The 13,069-nt window shown below is 41.2% G+C and overlaps 1 protein-coding gene across 1 annotated transcript; it reads left to right on the forward strand.

Moving 5' to 3' along the window:
• Positions 1–4,541: 4,541 nt before the first annotated feature.
• LOC118264568 (uncharacterized) lies at positions 4,542–6,344 on the forward strand. The gene has a single exon (XM_035577120.2). The coding sequence runs from the start codon at positions 4,644–4,646 to the stop codon at positions 5,796–5,798; it is 1,155 nt and encodes a 384-aa protein (XP_035433013.2). The 5' UTR covers positions 4,542–4,643; the 3' UTR covers positions 5,799–6,344.
• The last annotated feature ends 6,725 nt before the right edge of the window (positions 6,345–13,069 follow it).

Raw genomic sequence — 13,069 nt, forward strand, 5'->3', positions numbered from 1 at the left:
TACAAAACACGCTATTTCATTGTGTTGTAGTTCAAGGTTTTGTATAATTAAATGAACAAACGGGTATTTAATTAAACTAGATGTAAAATAAATTACAAGAATCCTTTTAAAACTAGAAGTACATTTTGTACATACATTACACATTAACGAGTTTAACTAAACTATAATATAGAAAAGGGCATTCATATTTGGCTTTTATAAAACATATTGCACAACGCGTCGCCGTCTACTAAATTAAGAAGTTGTATGTCTTCATGGCGCCGACCGTATTATATTTGCCGTATCGGCTTGCATGCATGCGGCGAATAGCTCGCTGTACGGTGCTCTTCAAAACTAATAATTTAAATGTTCGAGCGAATATTCACGGTGAGCTCCCCTGTTCACGGCTCGACACATGCGTGGCTAGGCATTCGTGCCCAAAGGCAGGCACGTTGGAGCCCGGCTTAGCGTTCAATCAAAAAATCGTTTTCGATTCCCTCATGATACTTCCATTGGATGGGCCAAAATTACATACACAGAGTGATGAGAAAGATTTTGAATTTTGTGATTTAGTTTACTTTGATTGCTTCGTAAAACACAATTGAATGAAGTATTAAATTGGTTTTCAAATCTTTGGACACGCTTGCCTTATAAAATTTGTTTTAAGTACAAAATTGAGTTTTATATATATTTTCTTAATTTACTGTGACTGGTACTAAATTTAATCGTTATCACGCTGTTATAGCCGCAACAAAGAGGTTGATTTTCAATAAGATTGGCCATTTTACCCAGAAACAGGTGCAATGCGCTGCACTTGTCTACTAGCGCGGCCGCGGTTTAAATCAAGTCGGGCACTTTCGTACCTTGAATAATATTTAGAACTGTTTAATACTAAATGTCTAAAAAGCCATTTACATATTAACTGTAAATATGTATGGGTATGTTGGTTATAAAATGTAGGTATTAGTATACATACACACTTTTACACATACGTAATGTGTATTTTGATCTAAAAGTTACTTCTTTTTTCATAATCAACTCATAAATAAATTAATGATTTGGATCTGCCAGCGGCTTCGCTTGCTTTCCCGTGTGATAAAAAGTATCCTATCACCCAAGTTAACTCATACCCTGTCTGTATACCAAATTTCATCAAAATTCGTTCAGTAGGTTCAGCGTGATTGACGGACAACAATTAAATCATACAAACAAACAAACTTTTCCATTTATAATGTTAGTATGTAGGTATATTTGGATAGGCATAGCAAGGAGCTACATAATTGTACTCATAAAAGTTTTTCTATAGACTTTTGACATTAAGCTATTGTTGGTAAGTTAAGCCGTAAATACATGGATAGAAAATTATCTCATAAATAAAACAACATATCGGTGTGTGGTACAAATAATCTATGTTGTATACTAGTGTGTCCTCTACCCATATTTAAATGAGTCTACTTTCCTCGAAATTATTTGCGTAATCAGATTTAATCTCGAGCTTGGCACACACGTTTTAGTGAACTCCAGCCATAAATGCTTGGAGTTGTAACCTTATTATCTCAAATAGTATACGTGAACAACGTGTGCATACAAAATATTTAATTATAAAACGTATAATGAATATTTCGAGACAGTCTCCTCGATTACTTTTGCCAATATATTGTTATTATTTAATTTTGCTGCACTCTATTTGCTGCTACGCCGTAGCCGTAGCCGTAGCAGTGCTACGACACTACTACGAATTGGACTTATTCAAATTGTTTCTGATTATTAAATTCATAGAAAATACTAGGTTTTTTTTTGTTTTCTGCAAACTTTTCCGTTCTTATTCCTGCAAAACAAACAATCAAATTCCTTGTAAAGAAAATATTGTTTGGCTTTCCTTTATTTACCTGGTAGTTTTCTCTAAATTGGGTATTAGGTACAGATTATTTTTCTGCAGTCAACTTATTTGAAATAGCATTTTAAATATGAGAATTCTTCGATAAGAATAAAATATAAAAAAGTACTCTAATGTTTGCATAATAGCAGTGAGTCCCTCATTAGCGCAACCACTTGTAGATATATTATACAGGGTGTCCCTGAAATCGACGTCCAACGGGCACTAGATGATCAGCAAGGTTCCAACTGTTATCAGAAAAATATAAAAAAAAATCTAAGTCCCACAGTTTTTAAATTACAGTGACTTATGTGTTATCCACGAAAAAGTACACCCTGTGCCAGTCTTTTGACTCTTGTTGCTACAAATCTTAATTTTTTCGTCTGCAGTCTTCCTTACATTATCCTGAATAGTGCTCCAGTAATATGGTATCATAAATTCTTAGCCAACTGCTTTAGATTGGAAAACATTGTTAGTTTTAGAGGAACCAAATACTCTGAATAAAATTTTCACCTTACTTTAAGTGACTGTACTGAATAAATTATGTATGGCGCTAGTAGTGGCAAATTTCACCAAAGTTGGCGCATTTAATAAGGATTATAAAATGGTATAGCACTTTGCAAATAATTTTTTAAATTCGACACAAAAAAAGATTTTTCAACGAAACTCCGTTTCGATGAATTTATTTGAACTTACTAATATTTCTTCTAGTGTACTCAAATCATACATTACAACCTCGTATGCACTAGACAACACTTTGCACGCGATTTGTTATCATCATGTTGAAAATCAACGAGGATCTCTTGTCAAACAACATTGTCTGACTACTCATGATTTCGCTTGCAGCTTTCGTCGGCAATATTTCTAGACTTACTAGAGGAACTGATGTTGTGTATCATGTTTCACTAAATAATATTGAATGATTGCAATATGATGTTCATAGTGCATCAAACACATTATCAAATGTGTTTGATGCACATGGCATACCATTACCGCGTACATGGTCATTATGGTGTACATGATCCGTTACGCACAATTACTCGTCATATCCACATGAAAAAAAAAAGAAATGGGTGAATCCTCCGATTAAGTTACGTGTTCATGCCTTGTGATCAAATGCGGGATGAAGCATCAAATATTCTTTAGTTTGTCGAGAAAGAGTTATTTGCACCGTTACAAGGAATTGCAGGTAAAGCAAAAAAATAATTTAAAAAATAAATAATCTACACGGCGCAAAAAAGTCATTGCTCAGCTAAAATGCCGAAGCCCGAGTACGATGGCTCGAGATGCACAACACCAGTTCGTCTAGCGATAATATTGCCGACGAATGCTGCAAGCGAAATCACGGGTAAACAGACAATATTGTTTGACAAGAGATCCTCGCTGATTTTCAACATGATGATAACAAATCGCGTGCAAAGTGCTGTCTAGTGCATACGAGGTTATAACGTATGATTTGAGTACACTAGAAGAATTTTTAGTAAGTTCAAATAAATTCATCGAAACGGAGTTTCGTTGAAAAATCTTTTTTTGTGTCGGATTTAAGAAATAATTTGCAAAGTGCTATGCCATTTTATAATCCTTATTAATTGCGCCAACTTTGGTGAAATTTGCCACTACTAGCGCCATACATAATTTATTCAGTACAGTCACTTAAAGTAAGGTGAAAATTTTATTCAGAGTATTTGGTTCCTCTAAAACTAACAATGTTTTCCAATCTAAAGCAGTTGGCTAAGAATGTATGATTCCATATTACTGGAGCACTATTCAGGATAATGTAAGGAAGACTGCAGACGAAAAAATTAAGATTTGTAGCAACAAGAGTCAAAAGACTGGCACAGGTGTACTTTTTCGTGGATAACACATAAGTCACTGTAATTTAAAAACTGTAGGACTTAGAATTTTTTTTATATTTTTCTGATAACAGTTGGAACCTTGCCGATCATCTGGTGCCTGTTGGACGTCGACTTCAGGGACACCCTGTATACTGTGACCACGCTTCTACTTTTACGTTCAAAGATCAATAGCATTAGCTAAACAATAGCTAATTATTGATACTTCAATTTTATTTATTCAACTGCAATTATTTATTTCAACATATTGGTTACTTAATACTCTATTGTGTCTACTGTACCTATGTGCATTATAATTTTCATCTAGTATAGCAAAAGTATACATTAGTTTGGATTTCCATACATTGGATTTTAGCATTTGCAATTTAAAATGCCGAAACCCTTTTTAAGAAGTTAGGGACCAATAGTAGATATAAAAAATAATTCGAGTGACCTGAGGCTTAAAATCGAAATCATGAGATTTACTTCAGTATTACATTAAACAAATAAATTCAACCAAACCTAACAAAGTATATACGACGATTATGTTAAGATTGTGACAATTATACATATGTATACTTATATTCCTATTTATTACTTAAGACTGCCTCGTTCGCGCAGTGGTCTCAAGTGCGACTGCCGGGCAAGGGCTATTTTCGGTTTTTCGAAAATTTCTCAGTAGTAGCACGGAAATGTGCCGGTTATATGGCAATAGGCTCACAACCATGGAAGATTACATGGAACTTATAACATAAATTGTGAAAACTGTGTGTACATTGTATAGTGGCATTACGTACCACAATTTGCACCTCTGCCTACCGCTTCGGGGATTAAAGTCCAGAGATAAGATCCAGTCCAGTGCGATGCGCGCTCGAGAACGGTCGCGTTTTCGCTGCACTGTACGAATATTATATTCGCGTTTTGCGCGGCAATAGCCGCTGCCCGTCTTAGTCGCGATGAGTTCTAAACCACTCATCGTCAACGAAGTTTTGGCATTTATTATCCATGCCATCGACTACATGGACGAGGTCAGCATCGTGCAGATCTGCAGATCAGCCTACAAAGAGGAGGAGGTTTGCAGTGCTAAGCTGATGCTCTTCCAGTCGCTCGGACAACTAGAGCAGATGCCATCCCGCCGAAGGGACGGTGGCGACAAGAGCCTGCAGGACATCATCTCCCTGCTGAAGAGGACTGATCCTGACGACGTGCCTGAATTCGTGGCGAGGGACTTACATAAGCTGCCTCCCGTCACGTTTGATCACGTCGATGTCACCGGGCTGCTGAAAGACATAACTTGTCTAAAGGCAAGCCTGGAAGATATGAAGTCCAAGATGGAAGCGTCACAGGCTACCATCAATGACCTGCGTGCTGAGGTGGCGTTGTTGCGCAATGCTACTTCTGTAAGTGGGTCAATTGACATCAAGAATGTGAATACTCGTCGCGGGGCGCAAAATGCGTCCGTCATCAGTTTCGAGTCGGCGAATTCGAGTGCGTCACCGGTCGCCGATGTCGCTGACGATGCACGCCGTCCCGCCGCCACCGCTGTGTCAACACCTGCGGCCGAGGCTCGTGTAGGAACATCGACCCCAAAACGCGCCTACGCAGCAGTAGCAGCCACCAACAAGCCCGCTGTGACGCAAACAAAGCGGAGCAAAGCAAAAGGGGGTCAACAAACCCGTGGCAAACCACAGCCACCGACTAGTCCGAAGAAGGACACGTGCGACAAGGATGGCTTCATAAAGGTAGAAAGGAGAAAAAAGAAGCCACCTTGTAGGAATCAGTGCGGTACCGCACAAACTGGACCCAACATCCTGCTGCGTCCTGCAGTACCAACGACGCAGCTGTACGTGTCCCGTCTACATCACACCACGACGGTGGAGCAGATCGTGGAGTATGTCCGGTCCAAGACCAACTGGACCTTGAGGGTGGAGAAGTTGGAGTCGCGCCACAACACGAACTTCAAGTCGTTCATGGTGCGAGTTCCAACTCATCACTTCGAGACCTTCCTCAAGGAAGAGTTTTGGCCGAAGGGTGTCGTCTATCGGAGATTCCGAGGAAGGCTACGCGACACCACGCAGCGTAACACGACGCCGACGCTTCGTGTGCATTAGTTTAAGTTATTTTTTGTATAAAATATGTATTAGTATATAATTTAATTGTATGTTATATCTATGTATAGTATTTTTCTATGGGCCTTAGATGCCTGAAGTAAATAAATAAATAAAATAAATAAAAAATAAAAATAAAGGCGTGACGATATCTATATATTAATACGTGATGCAAAAACTTTGGACCGCTATTTACGAAAATTGCGCGGACGTAGGAGCATAAAATTTGGTACACTTATAGTTTATGTGTAGGAGAAGTGAAGAACGCTAATATTTTTCAAAAATAATGCTTATAAAGTACATTAAATCAATAAATAAAACATTACACACACATGCATAGTATCTGATCGTATTTGACAAAACGTCAAAATCGATAGACATTGCGATGATATTGACGTCTCATATGAATAGTTTTATAAAAGAGTTTGTTTGAGTTTGAGTTAAATAAAAATTATCCTTGAACGTATGTTAAGTGGTATTGTAAATTAAATCGTATATGGTTGAATTTCAACCACTAGGCGACCACTAGTAAAAAATAATTACATATATTTGGCTACTTTGTTAGGTTAACATTGTTACTACATAATTGTAACATTGTTACTTACTCTCTTATCTTCATCTCCATAATATTAACTACGACGACCAGTTCCGCAAAACTAGATAAAAGTCAAAGACGTTATCTACAAACAGAGCAAAGCTTGAAATCTTGTAACAGCAGTGCTATTCTGAAAACGGTACATTCATCTCGAAAGTCATGTCGCAAGTTGCCCCATGAGTCAAGAAAAAAGGTCCCAAAATTCAGAAACGATTCCTTATCTTCCCTAAAAAAACAAATACTTACATGGAGTAATTCTAATGTCGTGGTGGCTTGGAAGTATAAGAGACCCGCTTCTCATGTATGAGAAGGGTTCGAGTTCGAAACGTACCAAGAGTAAAAATGTGACTTTTTCCCAGTTATATGTAACTTTTTAAGATTATTTAGCTACCACTACACAAACACAAACGGTGACATCGTGGGCTTAAAATGTCTAATTATAAGTTTGAAATTTGAAATTGGCAATCCGCATTGAGCAAGCGTGGTGATTAATGCTCAAACCTTCTCCTTATGTGAAGAGACGTTTGGTCAGCGGTGGCCACTAATAGGCCATGATGATGATAATGTAAGCCTACTCACTACCATCGTCACCTGGTGACGCTAGTGTCGAACACAATTATTTTTAGAAACAAAACTTTAATCTCGCTGTAGATTCAGAAGTGACTTTGCAAAATAACTTTCAGAATAGTACCGGCAGTTTTACATCTTGAGATTCTATTCCAAGGAATATTCTTTTATGGCCGGCAAGCATCTTCGCTTGGAGTACAACTTCGAATACTATCATACTTTTTCACACAACGCAATAAAGTTTATAGTCGTGTAATTGTACTGTGGAGATTTTTATGCAGGGTTGTCTTTTTTTTTTTTTTTTTTTTTTTTACGTTTAATGGGTCGACGTTTGACCGCTATCTCACCTGATGGTAAGTGATGATGCGGCCTACGGTGGAGCACGTCTGCCCATAAGCAACCTATTCACTCGGGCCTTGAAGACACCCAGGTTATACCCATCAGGGAACACAGACTCCGGCAAGGAGTTCCACTCCCTAGCAGTTCGCACAAGGAAGCTTGAAGCGAAACGCTTCGTGCGAGTGGGTGGGATATCTACCATAAAGCGGTGACGCCTCGCCGATTGTCTTGTGGTTCGATGATGAAAAGGACTAGGGGGAATCAAGTTGTGCAATTCCCCCGCACACTCTCCGAAATGTATCCGGTAAAAAACGGAAAGGCTTGCGACCTTGCGCCTGTGTTCAAGGCTTTGAAGCCGGGCCTCCACAAGCGCATCATCGTTGATGAGCTTCTTGGCACGCCTTTCAATGTGTTCGAGCGCATCTAGCTGGCATTTAGCCGAGCCGTCCCAAAGGTGAGAACAGTACTCCATACATGACCGAACCTGCGCTTGGTACAGGCTCAGCAGTTGTTTCGGTGTGAAGTACCGTCTCACCTTCGAGAGGATACCCAACTTCCTACCAGCCAGATGCGCCTTCGACTCTATATAAGAGCCGAAGTTTAGCGTTGGCGATAGAGTTACGCCCAGAAGCTCTAGATGATCCGATATTGGAACGGATACATTTCGGAAAGTAGGAGCCAGCGGAAATTGACTCCGTTTGGCAGAGAATAGACACGCCTGGGTTTTGGTAGCGTTGAACTTGACCAAGTTGGCGTCACCCCAATCGGAGACCGCCTTCAAGGACGAGTTCAACCGTTCGACCATGGATTCTCTTAGAGACTGGATCTGTGTTCCGCTAGTCCGCGCATCGGACACATACCTTTCAACAACTGTGCTGTCATCTGCATACCCAAAGATACCGGGCTTAAGCAGGTCGTTGATGTGCAGCAAAAAGAGCGTTGCTGAAAGTACTGACCCCTGAGGGACTCCGGCGTTGATACCAAATTGGTCAGACGAGCAGCCATCGATGACTACTCGAATTGACCGATCCCTCAGGAAGTCTGCAATCCATCTGCACAGATCAGCGGGAAGTCCATATGCAGGAAGCTTGCCGATAAGGCTGTCGTGCCAAACCCTGTCAAAGGCCTTCGATATATCGAGTGAGACCGCTATTGCCTCCCCGTGCTTCTCTATGGCCTCGCTCCAAATGTGGGTGGCATACGCAAGAAGGTCCCCAGTGGATCGGTTGTGGCGAAACCCATACTGCTGATCGCTGAGGAGGTCGTTACCTTCAAGGTATGCCAGGAGCCTGTTGTTAAGTACACGTTCCATACTCTTACAGAGTATGGACGTGACTGAGATTGGTCGGTAATTGTTAGGGTCGGCACGACTACCTTTTTGGGCACAGGCTGCACGTTGGCCAGCTTCCATGCAACCGGCACTTGACCAGTCTCCAAGGAAAGTCGAAACAGGCGTGTCAGGATTGGAGACAACTCAGGCGCACAGGTTTTTAAAACCACGGCCGGGATTCCGTCGGGGCCACTGGCCTTGTTCACGTCGAGATTACGCAACGTCTTATACACCTCCTTCTGTCGGATGCGAATTTTCGACATTTTCGTCTCGCATACGTTATTTAGAGAAGGAGGTATAGCGCCACCAGTATCAAGACGTGAAGATTCCGCAAATAGAGAAGCAAACAGGTTTGCCTTCTCTACCGCGGTGTGTGCCAGCGTCCCGTTAGGCCCCAGGAGAGGTGGGAGTGAAGGACGGCAGAAGTTCGATTCAACCGCCTTGGCCAGGGACCAGAATGCTTTACTACCCGCTGGGTAAGAAGCCAGTTTGTTCCCTATTCGGCCAATGTGGTTGAACCGGGCCATCCGTAATGCCTTTTTGCATGACTTGGCAGCCCGGTTATAGGCTCTCTTCCTCTGAAGAGTGTCGTCAGCCCTACGACGCCTGGCATCCGCCCATGCCAAGTATGCCGCATGCTTTCGCGCTTCAGCACGTCTGCAGTCGGCATCGAACCATGGACGAGTCCCACCGAAAGATGTCGCGTCCGAGAATGGAATGTAGTATTCCATGCCCTGACGCAACACCCCTGTTATGGCATCCGCACAAGCTGACGGGTCTTCAGTAGAGAAGCAGACAGGCCGCCAAGGATAGGATGCAAAAAAGGATCGCATCCCATCCCAATCTGCTGACTTGTACCGCCACATCCGCCGAGATCCTCTGGGACAAGGATCCGGTGGGGAGTACGTGGATACGGATTTCACCAGACAGTGGTCAGAGCTACCCAAGGGTGAAGATACTGACACCGAGTAGCTGTCTGGATCAGTTGTCAGCAGAAGGTCTAGGCAGTTGGCAGTGTGCGAGTCGACATCGGGCACCCTTGTGGCCTCCTGGACCAGCTGGGTCAGGCCAAGCGTTAGCGCAAGCTTACGCATTTCCCTCCCAGCATGGTCAGTGCACTGGTATGGGAACAGCCACTCCTGGTGATGGGCGTTAAAGTCCCCCAGTAACACCAACTGGGCCGAAGGGTACCTCTGCCGAGCCGCATCCGCCGTCTCCACAAGGTGCTGCGCTAATCTGGTCGTCTCCAAATCTCCGCTGTGCGACCGGTAGACACAGGCATAGAGGATTTTCTCTATGCCTGTGTCCACCAGTATCCACAAGGTTGAAAAACTGGGGTCCTCAAAGTTTCGGAGACGCCGGTAACAGACGCCGTCTTGGACGTATAGGCATACGCCTGCACGGGGAACGAAATTGTGCTCCAGGGAAAAGCCTGGGTAGTTCAGGTATGATACGTCCGACGGACATCTGATCTGGGTCTCCGAGAGAAACAAGAGCGTTGGGTTCTCGGTCTCCAGATGGTGATGGACCGCATTGAGATTTGAGTGCAAGCCTCGGATGTTGGAGAGGTGCACTTTGAGGGAGAGGGAGTGCAGCCGCTGTTGAACCCTTTTCTTAGCTCTCGTTTTCATAATCGTAAATAAGTTGCTGAGAGAATGGTAGTGAAATGTTTCCCCACACAGGCGACCCCCAGACGCGCACCGCAGTTGGCTACACCATTGGGAGGCCAGCCTGGAGACTGCGGGGACGCCCGAGCCCCCCCACGTAAATCCATCGGGCCCTCTCTTCCGGTCGCCAACCGGCACGATGGCGTATACGTGGGATTTTTCGCTAGATGGCGGGGCAGCCTTTCACGTGTGGCTAGCACGCTAATTGGGCCCCCAACTATCTGCGGTCGGCCAGCGGTGCACCGTGCCTCGGATCCCGCTACCCTCCGCGACTGGCCACCCGATGCAGCCACACCAGCGCGCGCCAGATCGGTCTACCCATAGTGGAACAAACACTTCGACCCATCCTCTCGTACGGCGTCACCGAGCATCGTGGCGGAACACGGCTAGGCTGCTTGGCGACACGGTTTTGCTCGGTGGGTCTTTAGGCACTTTCCTTTCAGTTTATTTGGTGATTGACTATTTTAGTATGTAGTTTTGATATAAGACAGATGTTACTATGTAGCTTTAGGATAATTATAGTAAAAGATTACATTTTTAGCTTGGTTAAAATATGGGTTAACATAAGAACACCCCATTTTAAGACTCCTCTAAGGATAATACACTTTGGTCAAATTTTCTTTAGGAGTTGCAGCTGTAGAAATATCAAATCCAAGAAACGTTTTAACATCCGATTAAGGTAGGAATGTCGTATCATCCCTGTTATACTTATGAATGGCGGCAGTCACCCTAGCTAAAAGTCAATACCGACCCTAACCTAGTTGGGGAAAGGCCAGGAGAAACATCAATCAGATAGCAGTTTACCTCAAAGGTTTTGACAGTTCCTGACAATCTTGTTATCTTGCAATAGAATAGTCTGGATTCAAATACTGTATTGCATTTAGTATCTAACTTACTGGTACTAGGTATATCAATCTTGCACAAATGTGTGGTCTTTCGATAGTATCAAAATTTTGGGAAAAAGTATCAACACCCTATCATTTCTTAATCCATTTATCCTCATAATATGTATAAACTACAACAACGTGTAACAAAATAGCATTGCACAAGTTTAATAAAAAGTATATTAAGACTTGACTGCCAACAAAAATCTGAAGCGCATCTCTTGAAAGCAAATCCTCTACTAGCCACGATCACTGTTTAATGTTAAAAAACAGATGAATCGGTATATCATCATCACAATCTAACATGATCACCATAAAAAAAATCTTAAATAGGGAAACTTTTAAATTTTACTGCATAAATTTAAAAAAGTTGAGTCTCATAATGTCCAAACTGTGAAAGATAACGGTGTCACTTCATTCATCACTCAAGCTGTCTTACAAAATGTTTTTGGTCATCTCATAGATAAGCGAGCTCTTACGACGATCAATACTGAAATAAGGGCAAAAATTAAGGACACCTCCTCCTCTTATATCTATTATGATGACAATATAATATCATGGCTTCTATATCATAGATACGTAGGTGGTTCCTAACTTCCTGCTGTTGTTCCGCCAATTATTGGAATTTTACTAATATAGAGTGTATGTTTGTTACTCAATAACGTCAAAATGGCGGATAAGATCGAGATAAAATTTGGAACGGAGGTAAATTATAGTCTAGAATAATACATAGGATACTTTTTATACCATGGGACCGCGGGTGAAACCGCTAGCAGAAGCAAGTAATTTCATATAAAATATTGATACCTGTAAAAAAATACTACATCTATCAATATTATTCACATCATATCAACACCCGATAAGTGGCCACTATTGACCAAAGGCCTCTTCTCACACAGAGAAGGGTGATTAACGCTCAACGTTAATCACTACGTTTGCTCTATGCGGGTTGGTATCAATATTATTAATTGGCTTTAAATTCGCTCGCTTATATGTAATCTTACAAGACAAACACAACATTCAATAATATGCAAGATTATCAAATTAACAAATAAAGTACAAGTTTATTATTAGAACCAAATATCTTATTATAATTTAAACGTTTAATAGTCTAACTATAAATCGATTACATAACAATGGACATAAAAGAGCGGTGAGTGTTATAAATTCAACTAGACCTGACCATTTGTGTCGTCTATAATACATCAAGATTCTACAACTAAATAATTACTTTTGAAACAAAAGAACAAAATCATACAATTACTTAACATCTAATTAAGAGCTGGAAGTTGAAAAATATTCATTATGAGCAATGCCTGAATAATTAAACTTGTTATTACAAAGTTCTGGGAAATTGCTAAACGACTTTCCGCTTTGTAATGTGCTCGATTCGTTCAATATTGAGATATAAAACTTTTAACTTAGTTCCCACTGTCGAATTGCCGTGTAAGTAGCTAGGCCATAAGAATAACTGGAGCAGAATATGATCTTGAATTCGATTCCAATAAGTACGTACATGTCAATGTATTTCATACAGTTTGTTACAAACTAATGTGTAAGCACGATACTAGCGAATATTGTGAGCAAATAGAACTCTATCTACCCCTTTAACGAATACCAGACCTAATATTATCATATGCAAAATGTTCATTACCAGTATTTCCAAAAAGAACCTCTATCACAGAAGATTACTTGTTTAAAAAACCATGTAATGAGCCTCTAGATACCAGCTGCGTTACGGTATTGGCAAAAAAATCTCTTTACATGTTCCCAACTCCATCCCGTTCGTTTTTACTTTGCCTATCTTCTATTTCTTTGAAACCTATCTCAATATCCTGAAATAATCCTTCTACTTTAAGCTGAGGCAAAAATAAAAATATACTACCCGTTAA

The sequence above is a fragment of the Spodoptera frugiperda genome, chromosome 26, assembly GCF_023101765.2.
Source record: "Spodoptera frugiperda isolate SF20-4 chromosome 26, AGI-APGP_CSIRO_Sfru_2.0, whole genome shotgun sequence".
In the NCBI taxonomy this organism is placed as follows: Eukaryota; Metazoa; Arthropoda; class Insecta; order Lepidoptera; family Noctuidae; genus Spodoptera; species Spodoptera frugiperda.